This window comes from Crocodylus siamensis, chromosome 9 (genome assembly GCF_052110815.1).
Source record: "Crocodylus siamensis isolate JL-2025a chromosome 9, ASM5211081v1, whole genome shotgun sequence".
Classification (NCBI taxonomy): domain Eukaryota; kingdom Metazoa; phylum Chordata; order Crocodylia; family Crocodylidae; genus Crocodylus; species Crocodylus siamensis.
The window spans coordinates 3,348,945-3,370,622 of record NC_143403.1 but is presented as its reverse complement, the minus strand read 5'-3'; the positions used below and the strand labels follow the sequence as shown (position 1 = coordinate 3,370,622).

Here is a 21,678-nt window from a genome sequence, read left to right as displayed (position 1 = left end):
AGCAGACAGACATATAAAGAAAATCTCTGTTAAAGTAAAAGGAGGATCCTGAAGTTTTAGTGTGAAATTAAGAAGGCTAATGAGTTTCTGCTGCTTTTGGGGGCCATTAATATAGAATGCCCCAATAAAACTAGCACACTTACAGTTATGTGCTACATTGTAAAAACATGAATATATCACTGCATGATGCCTTTGTTCTGCACATAACGATTAAGGTTCAACAATAACAAATCACAAGTACAGTCAGTGGCAGGGGGCTGTTATAAATTTGAAAAAGAAACGGCACAAAGGTTCAGTAAGCAAGCCCTGAAGGCAAAAATGAGTTGCAATGAACACTGCAACAAGGGGATGATTAAGCACGCAAAATTTGTTTCAGAATCACTTTAGGATCTCCCGCTCCACAAGAAAGCAAAGGCAGTAGTCATCAAATGGTGCAGTTACACTTGCAACTCTCTGCTAATGGTACCTGGAGAAAAATGCAAAAACATTTAAAAGGAGGAAAGGCGGACAGGTGTTTGATGCTCAATTTAAAGAAAAGTGACAGCTAAGAACAGACAGGTAAGCAGAAATCCTACACTCTTCTCCATCAATAGATCAGCTGCTATGCTAGTAACAAGTGCCTTCATGCTCATAACCAAATCCCTCCACAGCCACTATTTGGTTAAACCACTAGTTCCAAACCGAGGTGCCACAAGACCCTTTCAAGTACCAACACCCCCGGTACCACTGCAGCCAGATGCAACTACTGTGCACACCTTTGTTTCCAGAAAGTGTGTGAGATGCTCAACTGGAAAAGCAGCTATGGAAGGAGCAGGTAATCCGCCTCAAAACAAAGGGGATGAAGGGCAGTTTCACCTGGCTGTGGCATGGCAGGCTGGAGAGAAACTAGGTAAATGGAGACATTACAACAGGGGTTCGGCCAAATTTAGAAAGCTTATGGAGGGGCATCTTGAGTCTCAAAAGGTTGACAACCACCGGGTTATAAGAATAACCAAATATTACTGCTTCCGAGTAGTTTTAGGGATTGTCTTACCTTTCTTCCTTGTTTCCCAAACTCCAAAAAAGCCGCCCAATAAAACCAGCCTTTCTTCACAAGATTGTTTGTCCCAATGTCCCATCAAAGAGCAGCCAAAAAGCTCTGATATCATGGAAGCAAAATATTCATTTTGCACTTTGAAACCTTCCACAAAATTATTCCTGAGATCATTCTAAAAACTGTGAACAAGCTTCTAAATTAAAGATATTCCTAACCATGTCCCTTCTGTCTCAAAGGGGGCAGTCAAACCTTTCCTATACTGGTTATTTCACCCACACCACATAGGATGCAATCCAGAAAGTCACAACTCATCTAAACTCTCTCTTTCCTCACTGCCAAGTTGGGTAACCAACATGAAACAAATGCCATCCAATATCTACTGCCTACTTAAAGGCTGTTACTAAATATTCTGTTCATACATAAAAGAAACAGAAAACTGCACCGAAATGCTTTGGTCACATAGATATTAACAGGATCTGTGGACAGGAAACCTTGCATGTGGGGTTGTATCTTGAATTCAGACTCACTTGAATTTACAGTCCAATTTAAAAGTGTACCAGCCTGGGATAAAGCATTTAGCTACAATATATCGGTGGGGCCCCAAGTGTTATTTTAGAGCAACAAAATCACTTGCACACTCGCTTCCTGTGATAGCAAATCAGGGTTATTCATTTTCTCTGCAAGTCTATTTGGGTTAAATAGTTCTACCAAAAAGAGCATACTCTTCAAAAAGGAAAGTTCATCTTGCCCGCTGACTGTTTCAAATGCATTACACTTATCTGCTGAAGAGATGAGCTGCAAATTATTTAATTAATGTTTAATGCCAGATTATATTTGAAATGCAAGAAGATGCACACATACAAGATGGATGGCTAAAGACGTATCACATCTTTACCTTAGAGAGGCAGTGAGGCCTAATCAAAGGGACGGGTATGAAGGCTTGCACAAGAAGAGTAAAATTCCCCCAAGTGCACGCTGATTTGCTACACACCAGGGACTGTGGGCCTGGGCCCACCCGAGTGCAGGGCTGGTATAAGGCTCCAGGCACTACCTGTGCTCTGAATTAATAGTGTAAATGGGGCTTGCAGATAACTTTCACGTTACAGCATTCATTACAGTGAATCCCTGCTTAAAGTAAAGCTCTTTTGGAAGGGAGCTAAAATAGCATCTTCTCTCTAAGAAGGTTACCATATAGGTTTCAGCATTTGTTTCCTTATTCCAACCGAATCCAAGAGCATATGGTACGTAGGGTTTTTCTGCTCTAGACCGAAATCACCCATCAACCCAATCTTGCTGCCGACCAAAGCAGTACTTACTCGATTTGTCCGTGGAATCCTCAAATTCAACAAGGAATGAGTACCCATTGTTCCAGATGTGAAGACACGTGTCTGGGTCATAGCTGATTTTCAGGGGCCTCAGGTAAGGGTCAAAAATACTATCTCTCCACTGGATATCGATCGGAGACTGGCGTGTGCCCCCCGGGATTGAAAGCGGGCTCTGCCAAAGCGGATGCACTAGAAAAAGAACAGAGTCGGTCTCTAATGCACAGTACAGAATGATGTTTTTTTAAAGACTACTTTAGATCTTTTTTTGCAGCAAAAAGCATGTCAGAGTACAGACCCGCGCAAAAACAGGAACTGATGCATTCCACCCTATGACTCATTACCCAGGGATGTGTGATAATTGGGCTTATGGCTGTGTCTGCTATCCTTCTTTGTATGCAATTTGTTCTTCAGAGCACTAGTCTTATTTGCCAGGGAATTTCTCCCTCTACTGTCAATGGCATTCAATAGGGCTTCTGTCTAAATATAATACTCTATTGTGATTTGTGTTCCTTCACCAGCACCATCCACCGCTATCCGCACAGCTTCAGGGGGAGGTAATTCCTGCTGCAGAGCAAAACTACTCTTCAGAGGTCTCCATACATGCGGGCCTCTCTCATTCCCCCTCTGCCTTTCTGGGGTAACAGATCCCCAGCAAGCACTGCTTCTGTTGTGCCTGCTACGACTGGAGCTCAGGTGTCGATCTTATAAGATGCTACTTTTTTTTTTTTACAGGCAAGACTCTCCATTAGCAATGGCAGGGGGGCCCTTGGGCAGATTAGGTTGTGGGATCAGGGTTTATGAGGACTGGAAGATAAGCAAGACAGTCACAGAAAGGGAGGTAGGGGTGCCAAATTATTCCTGGGCAGCTGTTCTTAATCTGCAGCTAGCCATCACCAGCGGTCCAGAGAGAACAACATACCTTTGAAGGAAGCTGATTTTGGTTACTTCATGAAAACAGTTTGCACAAATCATCTAATAAAAGTGATCGGATTTACCAAAAACACCTCGTCTGCCTACATTCTTAGACCACCACGGCTACAACCAACACCCCCGTTTCACTCTTAGCATCTGAAGAATTAAGCTGTTGCTACAAACGTTGGGGCTTCTCAGTCCCTAAGGTGTCACCCTGCCCTGCTTTCTGGCAAACTTTAACATGAAAGAAAGATCAAATATTGTAACAGGCCATTCACGTGCCAGGCCACCAAATAGTTGTCCTTCACACCTCTCAGCAAAAAGCAAACTTATCATAAAGCCAGCGAGTGCTCAAGGTCGCGGCTCATAAGGAAGCTTGCACTGCTGCAACCTGGTTATAACACGGCCAGCACTTAGTGCCCCGTTCTAGAAACACACGCAGTTTTCTCTCATTACTAATTTTCTGGATTTGTCATAAAAAAAAATCTGCTGTATTCAAGAGCTGCTGCTAAGGGGGAACTCTCAGCACGTCTACCCAACCGGCCAGCTGTTCAATATATGGCGCTGCAAATGCAAATGGAAAATGAAGGAGAGATGCAGCTTCTCTTGCCAGGTGGCAGAAACATAAAGCATCTTCAACTCCATCTGCGTGCTCTGAGGGACTCGAGCACTGTGCCCTGGCCATGGGCGGACCTAGGTATTTGGAAATGGGATGGTGCAACATCACATCTAACACAACACACATTTTTCTCCAGGAAAAAAAGAAACTGGAACCTTTACTAATATCTTAGGGGCCTGGGGCAATATTGTTCAGTTGAGGATCAAAGCCAAAATGAATATAACTTTATTGGAACAGACACACATTTGCTAGATTATATAAATTTAAAAAGCCACAACAGACTAGGCCAAAGATGCTGTTTCACCAGTCCTGTAATCATCACAGCTATAAAGGCACATCTCTTCCTCAAATCTGTAAAAGTGCATCTAGTTAGAGCATCTTGCCAGTGCATCCAACCTGTCACTGTCAGGCGTTGCCCCTCTTACCCCACCCCAGCAAAGGCTTTTAGCTGCAGCTACAAACCGACGGCAGGGCTGCAAAACAACACGAGAGAGAGAGGTTACCGTGAAGAAAACTGCGGAAGGAAGGAGAACTGCATTTACAAAGCAACAAGGCCATTAAAAAGGAGAAAGGGTCAGAAGCACCTGGTGCTCTCCCAGAGCTCAGCACCGGAGACAAGATGAGAGGAGCGGGAATTAGGTTAGGCAGAGCAGTAGCCGCCTTAGGGGAGGGCAAACGGCGACCACCCATGGCCCCACGCTTTCTACAAATAAAAACGAATGAATATTTGCCTTATCAATACTGTGCTAAGATACTTTGCTCTATCCACGAAACTACTTTCATTGCGGTTTCATGGATAGAGCAAAGTGAAATAGAAATAAAAAACGTCCGACTTGCTTCTGGGTCATCGAAATTAAGCCTCCAATGAGCCAGAAACGACTCTCTTGCCTTAAGAAGCCCCAAAATTTTGCAACAAATGTGCGACTCGCATAGGGTTCACCCAAATTAAGCCTCCACCAGGCCCCAAATGCCTCTTGCTTTACTACAGATATCCAACTTGCATACAGGTCACCCAAATTAAGCCTCCAAGGGGCCTGAAATGCCCCTTGCTTTACCGCAAATGTCCGACTCACGTATGGGTCGTCCAAATTAAGCCTCCAAGGAACCAGAAACAACTCTCTTGCTTTAAGAAGCCCCAAAATTTTGCAACTAATGTCCGACTCGCATAGGGGTCACCCAAATTAAGCCTCCACCAGGCCCCAAATGCCCCTTGCTTTACCACAGATATCCAGCTTGCATACAGGTCACCCAAATTAAGCCTCCAAGGGGCCTGAAATGCCCCTTGCTTTACCGCAAATGTCCAACTCGCGTATGGGTCGTCCAAATTAAGCCTCCAAGGAACCAGAAACAACTCTCTTGCTTTAAGAAGCCCCAAAATTTTCCAACTAATGTCCGACTCGCATACAGGTCACCCAAATTAAGCCTCCACCAGGCCCCAAATGCCCTTGCTTTACCACAGATATCCAGCTTGCATACAGGTCACCCAAGTGAAGCCTCCACCAGGCCCCAAATGCCCCTTGCTTTACCACAGATATCCAGCTTGCATACAGGTCACCCAAGTGAAGCCTCCACCAGGCCCCAAATGCCCCTTGCTTTACCACAGATATCCAGCTTGCATACAGGTCACCCAAGTGAAGCCTCCACCAGGCCCCAAATGCCCCTAGCTTTACCACAAATGCCCGACTCGCAAACGAAGCCTCCAAGGGGCCCGCCCAGGGCCCAGGGCGGCGGTGCACTCGCCCCCCTCGGAGGGCCTGAAGCCGGGGGTGCGCAACGCCCCGGCGGGGATGATGCGGCTGGGGCTGGGCTGGGCTGGAGGTCAGCTCTTGGGCTCCTTCCCCGCCTCGCCCGCCCCGCAGGCCGGGGTCCCCCTCCCTCAGCCAGGCTTGGGCCGCAGCGCGAGGCGCCGGCACTCACGGGCGTCGCGGAGGCGGTAGGAGCAGCAGGTGCCCAGGCTGCAGGGTCTGGCCCCGCGCGGCGCCGCCGCCAGCGCCCTCCGCAGCGCCCGCAGCAGCATCGCCTGCCCGCCGCCGCCGCCGCCGCCGGGGCCCGCCCCGGGCCCGCCTCCCGCTGCCTCCTTCCCCTGCTGCGAAAGACGAGCCGGGGAGAAAGCCTGGCCCAGCCCCGGGGGCGCCTCGCCTCCAGGAAGCCGGCGTCCCGGAGCTGCTCTGCTGGCTGGAAGTGCGGCCCGCCCCCCGAGGGCCAGCGAAGCCCCCAGCCCCGCGCCTCCAGGCGTGGGCCTGCACGCCCAACGGGCTTCGGGCGCAGGCGGCAGCAGGGCCGCTTGCCGCTCTGGGCTCTTGGGTGGGGGATTAGCGGGGGCCAGTTTGGCCTGGGGTGCAAACGACAGGCGGCCCTGGACTTACACCCGTTAGAAGTGGACACCCCGCTCCGGCTTTCTGGCGGCCGTTTCGACGTCGCGGCGCCAGCGAACCGTCTCCCGTCCGGCCAGGCTTCCTCGGACGCTTTCTTTAAGGAAGCAGACGCGACTCCAGAAGAGGCTCCAGCCAAGAGCCCTTGGAGAAGTCCAACTCGGAGCCCTTCAGAAGGAGGTAGTTCTGCAAAGCCACCTCAAAGAAGTCCTTCCAAATCGATATGCTGGCTATTTACAGTATAAATACGTTAATGTAGGTGATGCTACTCATCGAGAGGTGATTGAGTACACAATTCTGGAGTATTTGGGGTGAAAATAGGGTCTTGGGCCTTGGTTCAGGAACATTTATAACGTTGTTTCTTATGAGAGAATTGGTTCCCAGTAACAGCGTTCCCACTTAAGATGCTGTTTTCAGGACCCGATTGTGTCGTAAATCCGAGGTCTGCCTGTATATAAAAAAAGCCCAAACGGCCCCCTGGTCCCTCGCTCCCCACCCCGACACCTCTGCCAGCCAGCACGTTGAAACCCGCGGCTTCCCAGGTTTTTCTCTTTTAAAGGAGAATCCATTTGTAAAGCTGTTTGTCAGCCTATATTTAGAGTTTGTTCACAGCCCTTTTATATATTCTTGCAACCCGCTTTTGGGTCACGACCCATGGGGTGAGAAGTGTTGCCGTAGGGCTCCTGAAGGAGCTTGGTTGCAGCCAGGATAGGCAGTCTCTCCTCGCAGGGAGGAGGCTTGCTTACCAGCCTAGAGATTTCCCGGACTGACCCCCAGTAATTTTAGTTGTGGCTGGGAGCTCCTCCCTCCCCCAAAACCATTCGGAGCTCAGGTAAATGCCTGTCCCCTTTACAAAGCCAAGGCCGTCGTGACAAAGTAGTTGTGTGCTGTCTGGAGAGTCCAGGGGGCCAGCAAAAAGGTGGGAGGCCTGAGGGCTTGCACGCCGAGCTATCATCAAGGGAAGAGCAGGGACGACATGTTTTTTCAGGGAAGGGTTGATGTTGATGGAAGCAGGGTAGACTTGCACCTTCCCGACTAACCAAATAAGAGGCGCATCTCTGGTTGAGTCCATAAGGTCTAAATCTACCCTGACTTCAGGCTAAGGTGGCTAACTGCTTTTCTCTGCTCGCGGTATAGATGCAGCCAGAAAGATGACGGGACTAGCCCAAATCCTCCAGAACGAGTGTGGAAAACCCAGATCCCCCAGCACCAATCCCCTACCCACTCCATGGACTTTTAAACCACGTTTTCTAAAAAAACCCAAATCTTTAACATGCTTCTTTTGAGATTCTGGGATCATCCTTATTGTTACTGCTCTTGAATTTCCATGAAAAACTGGGCCTTGCGCTGAGAACATAGAGTTGTCAGAGAAAAAAAAGTTAAGTTTCTCAGGGCAAATTAACAAACTGCACACTCAACTTCAATCAACTGTAAAGTTAAATTACAACTGTTCTAGTTGAAGGGATTTGCTTCAAAAGGCGCCATTGTGTGCACACGAGACTGTTTATGAAGTGGGCTGAATTGGGGAGAGGAGCGGAAAGCTAACTAATGAGTTGCCTCCAGTGGTTACACAGCTGGAAGGCCAGCAGTGGGACAGGGTTAGGGGACACACAGCATGCCACCTTATATTATAGGATTTAAGACTGGTTAAGCATTGTTTAGTTTATTCTTAAAGATTTGGCTGCTTACTTTTTAAGTTGAGGATTTTTAATGTACAGATTGGGTCATTAAATGTTGATAATTTTTTTTTGTCCCTGGATGAAGGGAGCCCTAGTCGTTTCTTTTTTTGCTTTGCAGTTTTCTCTAATTTAGAAGATGCATAACTGAAGAACAAGGGAAAGATTATGATTATTTTTTTAAAATTCAGACCAGCTGCTGCTTTCAAAGACCCTGATCTAAGCAGGTTGAATCACCATTTCAGAAGCAGCATTGAACACAGTTTGTCCTTGGCTACCCTTGCAGTTCAACCGTGGTCAGCACCAGGCAGATGCCTCCCTGATGTCTGATGTCAACAGTAGTGAGGGCAAACTTATATGAGCTTTGACCCTTTGCTATGTTGGGGGCTCCGTGCTCACAGCTGTTTACGTGATCGGACAGCATCATGAAGACTTTGCCTCCGATCTGTTCTTATCTGTTAATGACCCAAGAGTTTCCTTTCCCCTACTTTTCCCTCTTATTAGCAGACCAGGTTCTTTGGGTAACAACCAACACCCCCAAAACACGGACGATATTGAATTTTGACGTGATCGTTATGATGCATTCTCCTTCCCTTCCCTTTATCTTCTCTTTTAGAAGCTGACAACTGATCAACTCATGAATTCAGGCTTCCCACATTATTGTTGCGATATCTCCAGTCTTCAAATTGTGGAAGATAACACTTATTGCTGTGGGACACAAATTTGGTTCCCCGGAGAATCGTTAGCTGGACCGAACAGCCATTTCAAACTTCACCTAAAAGCCCATCTACAGTCATAGAAACATAAGGCTGGAAATGATTTCCAGAGATCAACTAGCCAGTTCCCTTGTAGGAGGGGACAGGTTGTCCCCTGCAGATGTTTACGTAACCTGTTCTTAACCATTTCCATTGCAGGAGATTTCACAATGTTCCTCAGTAGCTGGTTCCAGGCCTTTACCAGCAAGAAAGTTTTTATGCATTTCCTAATCTAAATTTTGGTTGCACATTAAGCTTATTTTTTCTTGGATCTAGAAATGAGCTATGGAGCCACCTGTGGACTCACTATTAAGATCCTTGGATGACTATCTTACTCATTTCTGAGTTATTACCCATCATCATCATCATTTTTTCTTGTTCTTCTCAAAGTGGCCGTGGAGAGCAATTAATCGTTTTTGTCTTCAGGACAGTCTTTTATACTGGAAGACGGGTTTCACGTCCCGCCTCGGTGCTCTCTTTGCTGAGCCAAGGAAACCCTAATGCTTTAATGCTTCATCACAGGTTGTGTTTTCTAAAATCTTGTTCTCTGGATTCTCTCCAGTTTGAATTTGTGTCCCCAGTTTGACATCTTTTCTAAGGCATGATGCCTGAAATCGGACATACAATTCCAACTTAGGCCTCAGCAGTGAAATAATGCACATGTTGGAAGTTAAGCACATGCTTAAACACTTTGCTAAATCAGAATCCTTAGCATTTTGTGCAGTCCGGCTAGACCGTGGTGAGGTCTGTCTACTGCCAGACAGGTCTAGCCCAGGAACCAAGTCCAAGACAATCCCACTTCCCACTAATTAGACATTAGAATATCTGATTTTAACCAAGGCTTTCAATTGCACTGGACAGCAGAGCTAGCTAGGATGCACCCCACCTACCAACCCTGCTGGAGGCACCTGGCAGCTTTCTCCACCAGATTAAGTAAATGATGAGTGCATCCCTTTTGGGAAAGGTATTTGAAAACCTAAACTGGCCAAGTAGCTACATGTTGTATTGCATTAAAAAGCCCCTCCTAGGCTCTGGGACATGAATACTATTTACTGTATACAAGGGAAAGGTCCTCATCCTTACTTGGGTGGGCATTACTGTATTTGAAACGTGTAGCTATAATTAGAGCAGCCCAGACTTTATTAGCCATATCTTTGATATTTCATGTCACACACAAAAATGGAAACCTCTCTATACAACTGAAAATATGGATGAACACCCCCCCCGACATCTATTAACCATATCTATTATGTCTATTACTGTTTTGTAGAAGGGACATCAGGTTGCCCTCAGTTAATTGTTTGTAACTCCATTTACTTCAATAAGCCAATGCATTGCAAAGTTGGCCGGCAATGCGCCATTTTAATTGCTTGTAAATTGTTTTAAAAGCACATTTCAATGTAAATAAAGGACACACTAAATAAAAGAGAGTGAGCCATCCTTTTGCACATCTAATACTAATAATATTGCCAAAGCAAGCTTCTTGAGGTATGCGCCTTCAAAAAGGATGGGTTATTTCACTGAGAAGCTAAACAAAAAGCAACAGTGTTTACCTACAACATGATGCTAAATGGCATGGGTTCAGTCGCACACATTTCTCACTGAGCTTGTACATCACTTTTGCATCAGTTTCTGCAGAGCACAGGCTTTCTTCCTAGAAAAAGGTGACTGATTTTAAAGAAAACCTTCCAATACCTATTGGTCTTTTTTTTTTTCAGTCTGCAGAACAACCAGGAAGAAAAATGGCTGCAGACAGATAGATTAAGGCCCAAATCCTAGCTTTAGCATAAAGCTAGAGCATCCAAAATCTTCCTTTCCCAGCTATGGTAGAAGCAGAGTTGCTCCTCGCCCCAAACCAATATGAAGAGAAGATAGCAGCCTTTGCAAGGGATACTACCACTCATACCTGGGCTGTTATCCTTGCCTTTCTGTCTTCGTTGTACCGGTAATTAAATGTTTTCATATATACCTGTAAACATTTGAACCGCATCCCCTCCCGTTCCCAAATTTTGTATGCACTTCGAGTTCTGCCAGTGGGAAAGATAAATCTGGCTATTGACCCAGTGGATGAACTGTCAAGGACTATGAGGAGGGAAGAGTCAATAGCAGGATGCCTCAACCCTCCTGGGAAATGGAGTTCTGCTGCAAGTAGAATAAATCTATGCAAGTTATACCTTCCTCATAGTGTAGTGCTACTTCATTTTAATTCATGCAGGTTATATAAATTCATCTTGTGTTTGCCCTCTGGTGTCATCATGCCCTAGATCTTTTGGGGTTTTTTTGGCTTTCTCTGGTTGAGGTTGATGAATTAAGACTCTCTGAATGACACCATATGCCTTTACATTATTTTTGGTAATTAGTTCCAGCTGCAGATGTTTTTTCAGATTAATTAAAAACACTATTGAAAAGTATTCATACTAAAAGCCTTAGGGGGAACCACTTACAGAAGTTGTTTAGTATCTGCTAAATTGATTAAAGAGATAATTGCAGACTCTGTTATAGGTATAAGACCACACAGTTCAGACTGTAGGAAGGGGAATCAATCAGCAACACAATTGAATTGCATTTATGTTGACATCCTGAGAGCAGAAAAGTTGAACAAGGTTTCTTATTTATTTGTGATGAGGTTATTTATGACAAAGCTGTCCAGAGTCATGCTGCCTTCATAATTCATATGAGCCTCAAAGAAAAGCATGTGATGGATAAATTCTTATCATAGACATAGCTGTGTGAATCCAGAATAAATCCAATTAAATCAGTGGATTTACTGTAGTGCTGTAACTGTGATGAGAATTGGATACTACATCTTCCTGAGAATTTACCAAAATCTGATTTTTTTGGCAAATGCAAAATTGCCTACAGTTATCTACATTTTCTGTAAAGACTCTGGGAATGAGAAAATCAGATTTGGGGTATAAAATTAGAACAGCTAATATTAGAGAACATGTTTTAATGAATCCCTTTGTTTGCTCATCACAAGAGGAATAAAATAACTCCAGTCTCATTTATTCTAAACTTTCTGGGTGATCAATGCTTCTTCCCTGCTAAGAAGAAAGGGGAAAAAACACTCCTTGAAACAGGGGTGGAGGTTGTAGCTGTGTTGGTCTAAGGAGAGAGGCAGACAAGGTTCTTTGGGTGAATCTGGTATCTTTTATTAGACCAACTTAACTAGTTGGAAAAAAATTGTAAGCATCACTCCTTGAAGCAGGCATTTTCATGAGTTTGCACAGGGAATCCTTTGAACACACTCTACCCAGTTCTGCAACAAAACAGTGTGGGCAAAAATATAGGGAAGCCAAATATTTTGAAAATCACACCCATTTAAAGGAAGTGGGTTGGGTTTTTTTGTCCTGTGCTGAGCTGGTGTACTTTCCATGGCAACACGTTCCTGATGGGGTGGGGGGAATAAACAAATGCATAACTAAGACAAAGTCAAGAAACATTTCAACCTTTAGAAAACACAGCTCAGCTTCAACCCCGTGGATTGAATGTTACCAAAGTAGTCCAGGATGGGTTGATTCCTTTATGGCTCACACAATAGATGTCTAGATTTGCTGCGTGATAGCATTGATGCCTTGGCTACATTCCTTCTTGACAAGGTGCTGAAAGTCCTGTTCAGTTGATGTCAGCTTTGGATTGCATCGGAGGCTGGTTTATTGATATAAACAGTCTAATGCCTTCACTTTTATCAAATGGCTTGTGACTGACAGTGTTGTAAGCTTGACAGGAAAGCAACAGCAGATTGCGAAAGGCTGAGCTTTTCCTTGCTGCCAGAGTGTGTGGCTGAGATAGGAACTGGGATGAGAATGCACTGGCAGAGGCTCAGCCTAGATAAGGAGGTAATTCCAGTTGGCAAGGGGAAGCAAATACGGCCTTGGTGTTTACTGTATGTGCGCTGTTACTGAAACTGTGCATGCAGGCATGGCTGCTCAGCATGGAAAAATGGCTTAGTAGATGTCTGATCAACCCCGGTGCACAATTGCAGGCATAGATTTGGTTATAGCTTCCACATAGTGAAGTGACACTTCATTTTAATTCATGCAGGCTATATAGATGCAGGTTGTATATTCATAGATGCAAGTAATATTCATGCAGGTTATATACATCTAGATGGTGCAGGTGTGGTAGATACCCTTGCAGGTTATACACATCTAGATTGTGCAGGTGTGGTAGATACCCTTGCTCCAGGTCACTCATGTGTGCCCATGTTTCTGCCTATAAGCAGTGCTAAAAATCTGGCCCTAAAGGATTCTGTTTTTCTTGTCTTTGCTTTGTCTTTGGTAGAACCTGTCCACGCCTTACCAAGTAGGCCAACCATCCTGGGGTGGTTTGAGGCTTCTGACTATTAAGGTCCCTTCCAGCTCCTAACATCTATGAGACTCAGAGTGGATTATTCAGCAAATTCTATATATGGAAAGGGAAGGAAGTTTCTTGCTGATATATTTTGACTGAGGATAAATAAAAAGCATCCGTTCACAATGAGTGCCCTGCTTGTTATTTAAATTTGAATGACAAAAATCAAAGTATACAGCAGTTAGCTGAGTCTTGCTACTCCAGCAGCACCTTTTCAACCACCGTCATCTCCCTTCTTTGGGCATTAGTTCAATTCAGCTATATTTGTTCAAAGGCTGGGTGGAACAAAAGGGCATACGGTGTTTTCTGAAATGGATGACTGTGAGCTAATTTGAACTAGGAGCAAGAAGGCATTCCTGAACCCTGGATCCTGTATGGAGAATATATGATTAGCTAATCCATCTTGACTGTATCCAGAAGGTGCTAGCTTCCACACTTGGACTGCTCCCAGCTAGTGGGAAAAGCTGTGGCTTTCACTTCTTCTTTCCGTATGGTGATGTGCAGAGATCACCTGCTCCTCAGCTTGCTTTTTTTGCTACACTGAGCTACTTTTGGGGATTCCTCCTTGTTTAACATCTTTATTGCTACTGTCAGATTTTAACATTTAAAACACAATACTTATGTATTTTGGCATTCTCCTAAGTCTTTTGTCTTTCGTTTCTTGACGTGGTAGGGAGTGAAATGTCTCTGGTATATCTAGTATCTCAGTATTTCATTAATTATATACATTTATGATGTTGATTGGTTTCACGTATGCTATGGTTTGAAGAAGAACATTGATTCATTTTTTTGTGTGGATTCTAGAGTGGAAATCAGTGGGCTAATATGGAAACTCTGCTGTAACTTTAGCTGCTATCATACTATAATGATATATAGAATTATGGAGAAAAGAATGACAGGAGAACTAAGGTACAGCAGTCCCCCATCACAGCCACAATGCTTTTAGTTGCCATGGGCTTCCCTTCTGAAGATGTGACTCATATTCACATCTTGTGGCATCATTTCTCACATAGATGAAAAGAAAAATCTGGTCCTTATTTAGTCTGTATGGATTCAACAAGGTTCAAGCCCATTATCTCCTGTTTTGTTCTCATTAAAAAGTCACATTTGCACATACCCATTTCATTTTGGAAAAAAAAAAAAGAATCGTGTTATCTTAAACCAAGGATGTGGGTAGATGACCCAATCTTATGCTTCATGTCACCAGATCATCTGCAGTGGGGAGGGAAGGCTTGCCTCGCCTACATGAAATGTGTTGCCAAATGCCAATCTCCTTGGATTTAGAAATGGGGGCAGAGGACATTCGCTCTTCAGCTAAAGATCAACCATGGTTATCAGGACTCACCTCTGGGCTCTGATTCACTCTCTGTGGGCTGTGAGGAGCGGAAAATATCTGAGGGGTAACTGGGGGATTGGGAAACAGGCGGTCTCTTCTCTTGAAGTGTAATACCCTTCTACTCTGAATTAGTGTCTACATCGACTTCGCTTCACGGCAGAAAAATTCCGCATAAGTCAGTGGATTGGCTTGGGTGCCCTGGAAATAAGCTTATGCTTTGTCCTCTGTTTTCTGATTAATGTAGAGAAACTAACTATCCTAGAATATATTCTCTCTCTTTCTCCCCCTCACGTACTCACGCACACATCTGCATGTGCATAAAGACACATGCACATATACACTTCTGACCACGCAGCATGCAACAAAACAATTCAATGCAAAATTCCAAAAACAAATGATTTTTAAGGTGTGATCATTCTGTTCTTACGATATAACGCTCCTCTTCGAATAGATGAACAAGGCCTTGTTGTTTTTTTAAAAAAAAACAAACAATAATTTGAGCTTTCTGAATATGCGTGCAATGGAAATAAAACATGGGGAAGGAAGTAAAAGTTTTAAGAGACTCTCAACAACTTCTATGAAAATATCTACAGGGTCAGAAAAGGGAAAAATTCTCTCATGGGTAAACATGTGACTCATTCAAACTGTGCACTAGGAATAAGTTACAGGCTATTTCTTGTGGATTTGTTTCAACATTAACAAACGCTGGTGCTAATCTTGGTTCTGAGGAGAGATTATACATTTTTTCCAGATTATAAAGTATGTTTTTAAATAAAGATGAAAGTCCGGAAGTTACAAGTTGTGCTACTTGATTGAATGACTCATTCTGGCTATTTTAAAGGAATTCAGCCCAACTCCATTCGCTAAAGGTTGGTTTCTGAACACAACAATCAACCTAGGTTTTCTGTTCTGAGAAGGACAAAAAACTAGTGTTTGTTAGGGTAACCTTGCAAATGCTATTTGCATCTTTTTAGAAACAGGTATGAAGCATTACTGGCATGCTGAGTAACAAGAAACTTTGCATGCTTTCCTTTACATAAGTCTTCTGTGCTGTAGATTAATACAATAGCATACAACTGCACCTGGAGAAACTACTCTCACATTACTGGCGTATTAAAGTGCCAAGCAATCAGTGGCAGAAGATTTATTTTCTCATGCCACCTTCTAAACTGCATTTATGAATGCAGAACTAGTAAACATCTGCATTCTACTTTGTTTTCCGCCACCCACGCAGCATAGCAGCGTTTGCTCGTGACTAATGCAGACATAAAGACTAGAGGACTGTTGGATTATTTCATTGAACAAGGCATCACATTTCTCTGCATTCAAACAGGGATATAATTGTCCTTTGAGAAAACTCAGCAAAACTAATGCATTTACAGAAATAAAGAAAAATATATATCCTAGATGAAAGGTTGTTCTAAATGTAGGCTCTTTCTCCTTATTGCCTGCTTTCTGCGAAGCCCTACCAGAAGCCATACATGTAGATATGTTCATATGAATATGCTAATAGTAAATAACTAAATTCTTTCTACCATCAGATAGTATTTTGCATTTCAGTGAGTGATTTCCTGTGGCTCTCGAATGGATCTTATTTTGGAGGTTCATTGTCTATATTTGTTTCAAACTCCTGGAATTTTTCTGTTGATTTTGGTGGGCTTTGGATATAGCCTTAAGTGCACATGGTGCATTTACAGCTATGACTCTCATTAAGATCTGCCAAGATGCCGGGGTGGCAGAAATCCTTTTTCTTTTTTCTTTTTTTGCTTGTTGTATCCTAACTTGCTTCATCCTGGTCACAAAGTAGAATCATATCCAGACCAATGGCACCAAATGGCACTGCAGAAATACTGAAGAATGATGTTTTTAATCCCCTACAGAAGGCACACTACAGTTGAAGGGTGGGAAAAGGACAAAAAATGGTCCAGATGACTTGATCAGGCTTTTCAATCTCCAGTTCCTCTCATTCTCTTATCTTTAGAGATTCTTTTCTTTTTCCCACTCTTTTTCAAGCATATTCTCAAATTCCTGTGAGCAAGACAGCAAGAGTGAAGTTGCTCCTTCTCACTGACAGTGAATCTTTTGAATACCTCTCAACGCATCTGGCTTACACAGGTGTTCAGAGTACCGTTTCAATAAAAGTGAAGTATACTCACGTGCATCATTCCTGTTTTTATGAATGCAGATGGCTAAGCTGCAGGGTCTTACTGGCACCAGTCGCTGATTCCAGATCCTGTTCAGCTGCCTGCAGAAATGTGCCAGACTAATTATCTTCCTCCTATTCATTACTACCATCTTGGCACTCGAAATCTTGTCAGACCTACAGCCAGAGGAGCTTTCAAGAGCCTGGTGACCGACCAACACAAAGTAGAGATAAAAAGCTATGAATGCACTGCCTTAAGATAACCAAGGGACCTCCAGTCCTTTTTATAAACCATGTTAAGTACATAGTACATGCCTTCTGGTAGGGAGAAAAGGCTAAACGAACAGTTAATTTTCAACCCATCCCTGGTCTGGCTTCTTCATTGGCTATGACTTTTGTTGGGAGGCAGGGCTAGCTGGTGATTGCTCTACAGGTGCTTGCCATGCTTCTCTCATCTGGCTCTGCAAACAATGCAGACTCACTCCTGCCTGGAAAGAAAGGTCTCTTTCATCAGTGTTACAGTGGTTTCAAGCTGCCTTAACATTTTGTCACAATTTTAGCATCCATGGGATCTTATTTTGGCCTTTGTAATAATCACAAAAGCAAGGCGGAATTTTAGGTGAAATTCAGTAAAATACAGAAGGCAAGTGGAGATGTGTAATGCCCACCCCGGGAGAAAGCGGGGAGTCAAGTCTCCCAGAAAAGTATTTTGATATGAAATCTCTTGTGATTATATGGCAGAGACAAAGAATTTGATCTGCAGAAGTACCTGAGATAAAATCTCTCAGAAGAAGGTATTTTCATAATAGTATCTAGTGACATTCACATACTTTACTCAAATCAAGGAAACCCGTCCACCCCACTCTTGTATTTCAGCCCAGATACTGCACTGGCAGGCAAAAATGTTTCCATTTGGGTGCTGATTTAGGGTGAGGTTCATCCAGAAATTACAGCTTGAAAACACTCTTCCCCAAATGCTATTCTTTCACATTTATCTTTCCACAAACTCTATTGCTTTGTCTGAACCAATTGTATGTTCCCTTCCCTACATTTTCACCTTATGAGGCTTTATGTTGGTGTGTTGCTCTTTGCTTCTGATTTGCTGTAGGTGTATTGGTACGAACTTGTAGCTTTGGAGCATGGCACAAAAACCAACTGTGTGCATGTTTGGAGCCAGGTCTTAAGCTAGTGAAAATCAGCATCGTTCCACTGAAGTCAACTGAACACAGTTCAAGAAAGACCAGTCTAGCATTTCTTAGAGGAGTGCAACACAAATGATTATATGGTTTGAATAATTTCCAAAATTCTGTCTACTGGAGCTCAGATCTGCTCCCCAAAATGCCTTCGGCTCCAAAACTTGGTCAACACTGTTTTTGATGCCAAAGTAAGTTTATTTTTGCTTTCTATCAAATATGCCCTTGGTTGAAACATCAGATTTTCCAGTCCACGATTCCTGCAGGGAAGGTACTTTAACATGTGGGTTCTGCAATCCAGTGTTGTGTCTTTTATCCCCTTCCCAACTGATGAGAGAATCAGATTAATAGTTAATGTTTTTAGAGCAATGTGCAGATAAGTACTGTTACTATTAATAAATGAAACACCTTTCTTTACAAACAAAGGATATTAGCAAAAGCATATTAGCATATTATTAAATGCACATTGACCCACTTTTCCCATTCTTATAGTTGCCTGCAAGGTCCATGACATTTTTTCATTACAATTTTACCCTGGGAAGAAAACAAATACTTCAGTTAGTACTCTCAGTTCCAAGGATTTTCCTGTGAACCTGACTTATTGTTGTTAAGCCCCTAGGACCTGGAGCAGTGATGACATGAGAATCTCAGTTTAATTAAAAACCAAGTGTAGGGATCTGGAGGTTTTCACAGAAAAGTTTCACTTGCCCACTGAAAACTCAAAACAAGAAGGCACAAAGGTACTTAGAATGTATTACTTTTAAGTGTCTCTTTGTTTTAGGCTAACCCAATAATTTTCTTTTGCTTGGGTTTGGTAATACTGCTCAGGGGCTTTTTTCCTGCTCACATTCCATACAAGCCTATGAGAGGCAATAAGCTACGTCACCCTGTAGTCAGTCAGGAGGCAGGAGAGATCTGCATCTTTATAGACAAGCTAAATAAGATCTATCTATCCATCTGTCTATATATTTTTATATCTATATCTATAAAATATGTGTGTGTATGTATATAAATCACACACATATATATGAGAGAGATATATGTATATACACACACACGCATATGTGTGTTTGTGCATGCGTGTATAGAGAAAGAAAGCGAGCGTAAGCTTTTGTGATCCCAAATTCACTGCATCAGATGCTGTAAAAGGAGGTGCAGAAAGCAGAGTATAAGGAGAGAAATCACCGTACAAAAGGTGAGGGGGTGGGGAAATAGGGGGAGAGGGGCAAAGAGGGAAGTTCTAGGAGACAGAAGGAAAGGAGCAAGGCAAGCCCACTGACAATGTAGATGTAACTGGAAATTGTTCTTAGTTATTCCATTGTAAATCTGAAGTCTCTTCCTTTAAACGAACTGAGTACAGATGGGAGCAAAACTTAGCTAGTTATATATTCTGAAAGCTATAGAAACATCACAGGATAAAAGAAAATTATTATTGACATTCAGGCCCTGAAATCAGGTCTTTTTTGCTCACCAAAATTACAGGTGAAGTGTTTCTTGTATGCTTTTTTTAAAATCACTTAAAAAAATCTAGATGTTTTAGTTCACAAACTTCTTTCCTTCCTGGAGCGTGAATTCATCGTGTGCATCTTCCTCCATTTGTCACAGTAGGGATGCTCATCATGAATGCAAGGCTGTAAGTATGGGTTTAGCACCTGCTCAGGTTAGTGGTTTGCTCTGGTTGGCATGTCTGAGGTATTTAGGCTTCCAAAACCTGTAGCTGAAGGGTAGGGAGGTGTTCTCCTAACGCATATAATTCATTAACTTGAGCACCAAGTACTTACAAGTCATATAGTATTAATGGGAATTCTGCTTGTAGAAGGAGACTCCTAATTATGGGGTATCTGGAGTATCACTAAATGGTACCTGAGAGGCACAAAAACTAGAGAAGTGAAAAACCCAAGTAGCTGTTGCTGTTGTCACTGTTTATTTCATTTTATTGGATGTCCTTTCCAATTGGATAGGGCAGATCTTTTGCAATCCAGTAAATATTTTTTTTCTTTCAAATGTGCACCAGGGTGCTGCCAATGGCTGGCTCAGCTCCAAGGAGGCTGGCCTCCTTCCTGGGCCATCTTTGATTTCAGCTCCAGAAAAGTACCCCACTTGGGATGCTAGTCATACCTTTGACTTGATATCTCCCAACTCCGTGTTGCATGAGAATTACATCTGCATTGCAGGCAGGGCTGTGATATCAGCACCTGTAGATGTAGCTACGCTTGCTTTAATCTGGTCAGCTCTGGTACCAATGGCAAGGATTTCTGTGTGGGCTAAAGTATACCTAACACCCCGGGTGAGCTTGAACAGCCAATGCTACTGGAGTGCTAAGTCCATAGCTAGAGCAGAGGCAGGTCCATAATGTAGACAGGCTGCATTAAGAAAAGATATAGTGTATTTGCTGATATACAACGTGTCCTGGAATATAACACGCACCTTGTTTTTGAAAGGTAAAAAAAGATTGTTCTTTCTAGTAAGCAACCAAGTAGCAACAACTAAGGGAGTTTCCCCCAGCTAGTCTTGGGGATAAAGATGCATGTTATATGCCAGAGAATAGGTATGCTCTTCATATATTGAGACTTGGAAGCAGCGGGTCCAAGCCCATCTATCACTCTAACCCTTCTTGGAAGCTGCTATTTTGTATTCTTGAATCTTGGCTTTCAGGCACCAAGCACAAGTCAGCCTCCTGCTGTTATGGTTGGAAAAAAAAACTTTTTTTTTTCTTTTTATTTGATAAAGGTCCTAATTCAGCATCACAGTTAACTCTTTCATTCTTCATGAAGAAGGCAGGACATGGTGGCACCACTGGTTCAGAGGTATAAACTGCCTGCTTTGTCAGAAACCAGACTTCAGAGGAACAGGACTAACTACCTCATTCTTCATGGAAGAAAAGAGGGGGAGCGGCATAGTTCTGCACAACTGACTTTGAATCATGTCTCAAGTAGTTGCTACTTGGGAAGGGCTACCTTACTTTTTTCCTCTCAGGTTAAAAAGCTCAGAAGAACTCAGAAGAGCCACTGGACAAATTCCAGCTCCACAAAGAGCAGGAAGCTTGGTAAAGCCAAGCAATGCAGGCTGTCAGTCCAAAGTGTTGTCCAGTCTACTGCCATTTGTGCCTCAAATAGGTGACACACATAAAGGAAGCCTAAAAGCACTATCAACATTTTTTGTCTGATCTGATCTCTGTCGTGAATCCATAAAAACAAAACTGTGGCATGCTGCGACACACCTGAGTGGAAGGGAGGTGGGGGCACAAGGAAGGGCAATGCAGAAGCGAGTATGCCACGCGAAATGTCAATCATCCACCACACCTGTTTCCTTCCTGGATATGAGCAGATGAAAAATCCAGTGGAGAATAGTTATATTTGAGGTGTTTGGCTCTGATTTTAAGCAGACACTTCCTCCTTGGGCTTACTTCTGCTGATGGGCAAGAGTAATCTCATCGTGGTATTTTTGTTAATGCAGGATCAGGTTCCCCAATGTTCCCTTTACGCTTGATGCCTTGCACTTTCAGCCCTGCAATTTGCCCTTGTATTGGGAAGGGTGAGATCCTGGCTTCACTCAACTCAGTGCCAACATGCCCAGTGATTTCAGTGGGCGAGGATTTCACTGTAAATGCTCCAAAAACAGGTGATTCTACTATTTGCTGTAAGCGGCAGAAGAGGTTGTGAAAGTGGTAGTGGGAGAAGTGGCAGAACAGAGCTTCGTGCAGCTTGTGCCTTGTTACATATTACCCTGTGAGCTGCACAACTGTTGACCGGCTTAGTGCTAGCTTGCACTCACACCTTCAATTTGAGTTGCACAACTGTGGGGAGTGGCCACACCTTAATGAAATAGGAGATGGGTTATCTGGATCAAGAGATAATCCTGCCCCAAGTGCTGCATAATGTGCTTTAAGCCATTTAAAGGTGTTCACGTGTGGAAATCCGGGGGTTAAGAGCTCCAGGAGCCGCCCAAAATTAAGGTG

General features: G+C 43.5%; 1 protein-coding gene across 2 annotated transcripts in view; it reads right to left on the bottom strand.

The window, feature by feature from the left end:
- Positions 1 to 16,763, bottom strand: part of CA5A (carbonic anhydrase 5A) — a 28,980-nt gene extending 12,217 nt beyond the window's left edge. Inside the window, exons 1-2 of one of the 2 annotated variants that reach the window (XM_090062846.1) lie at positions 16,541 to 16,763; positions 2,353 to 2,550 (exon numbers count right to left, since the gene is read on the bottom strand). In XM_090062846.1, the coding sequence (XP_089918972.1) occupies positions 2,353 to 2,550; positions 16,541 to 16,679 (337 nt within the window). In that variant the 5' untranslated portion in view covers positions 16,680 to 16,763. Of the gene's footprint in view, positions 1 to 2,352; positions 2,551 to 5,809; positions 10,116 to 16,540 lie in introns of those variants that run through there. The other variant, XM_090062847.1, reaches the window with a different exon arrangement.
- Between the last annotated feature and the right edge of the window lie 4,915 nt (positions 16,764 to 21,678).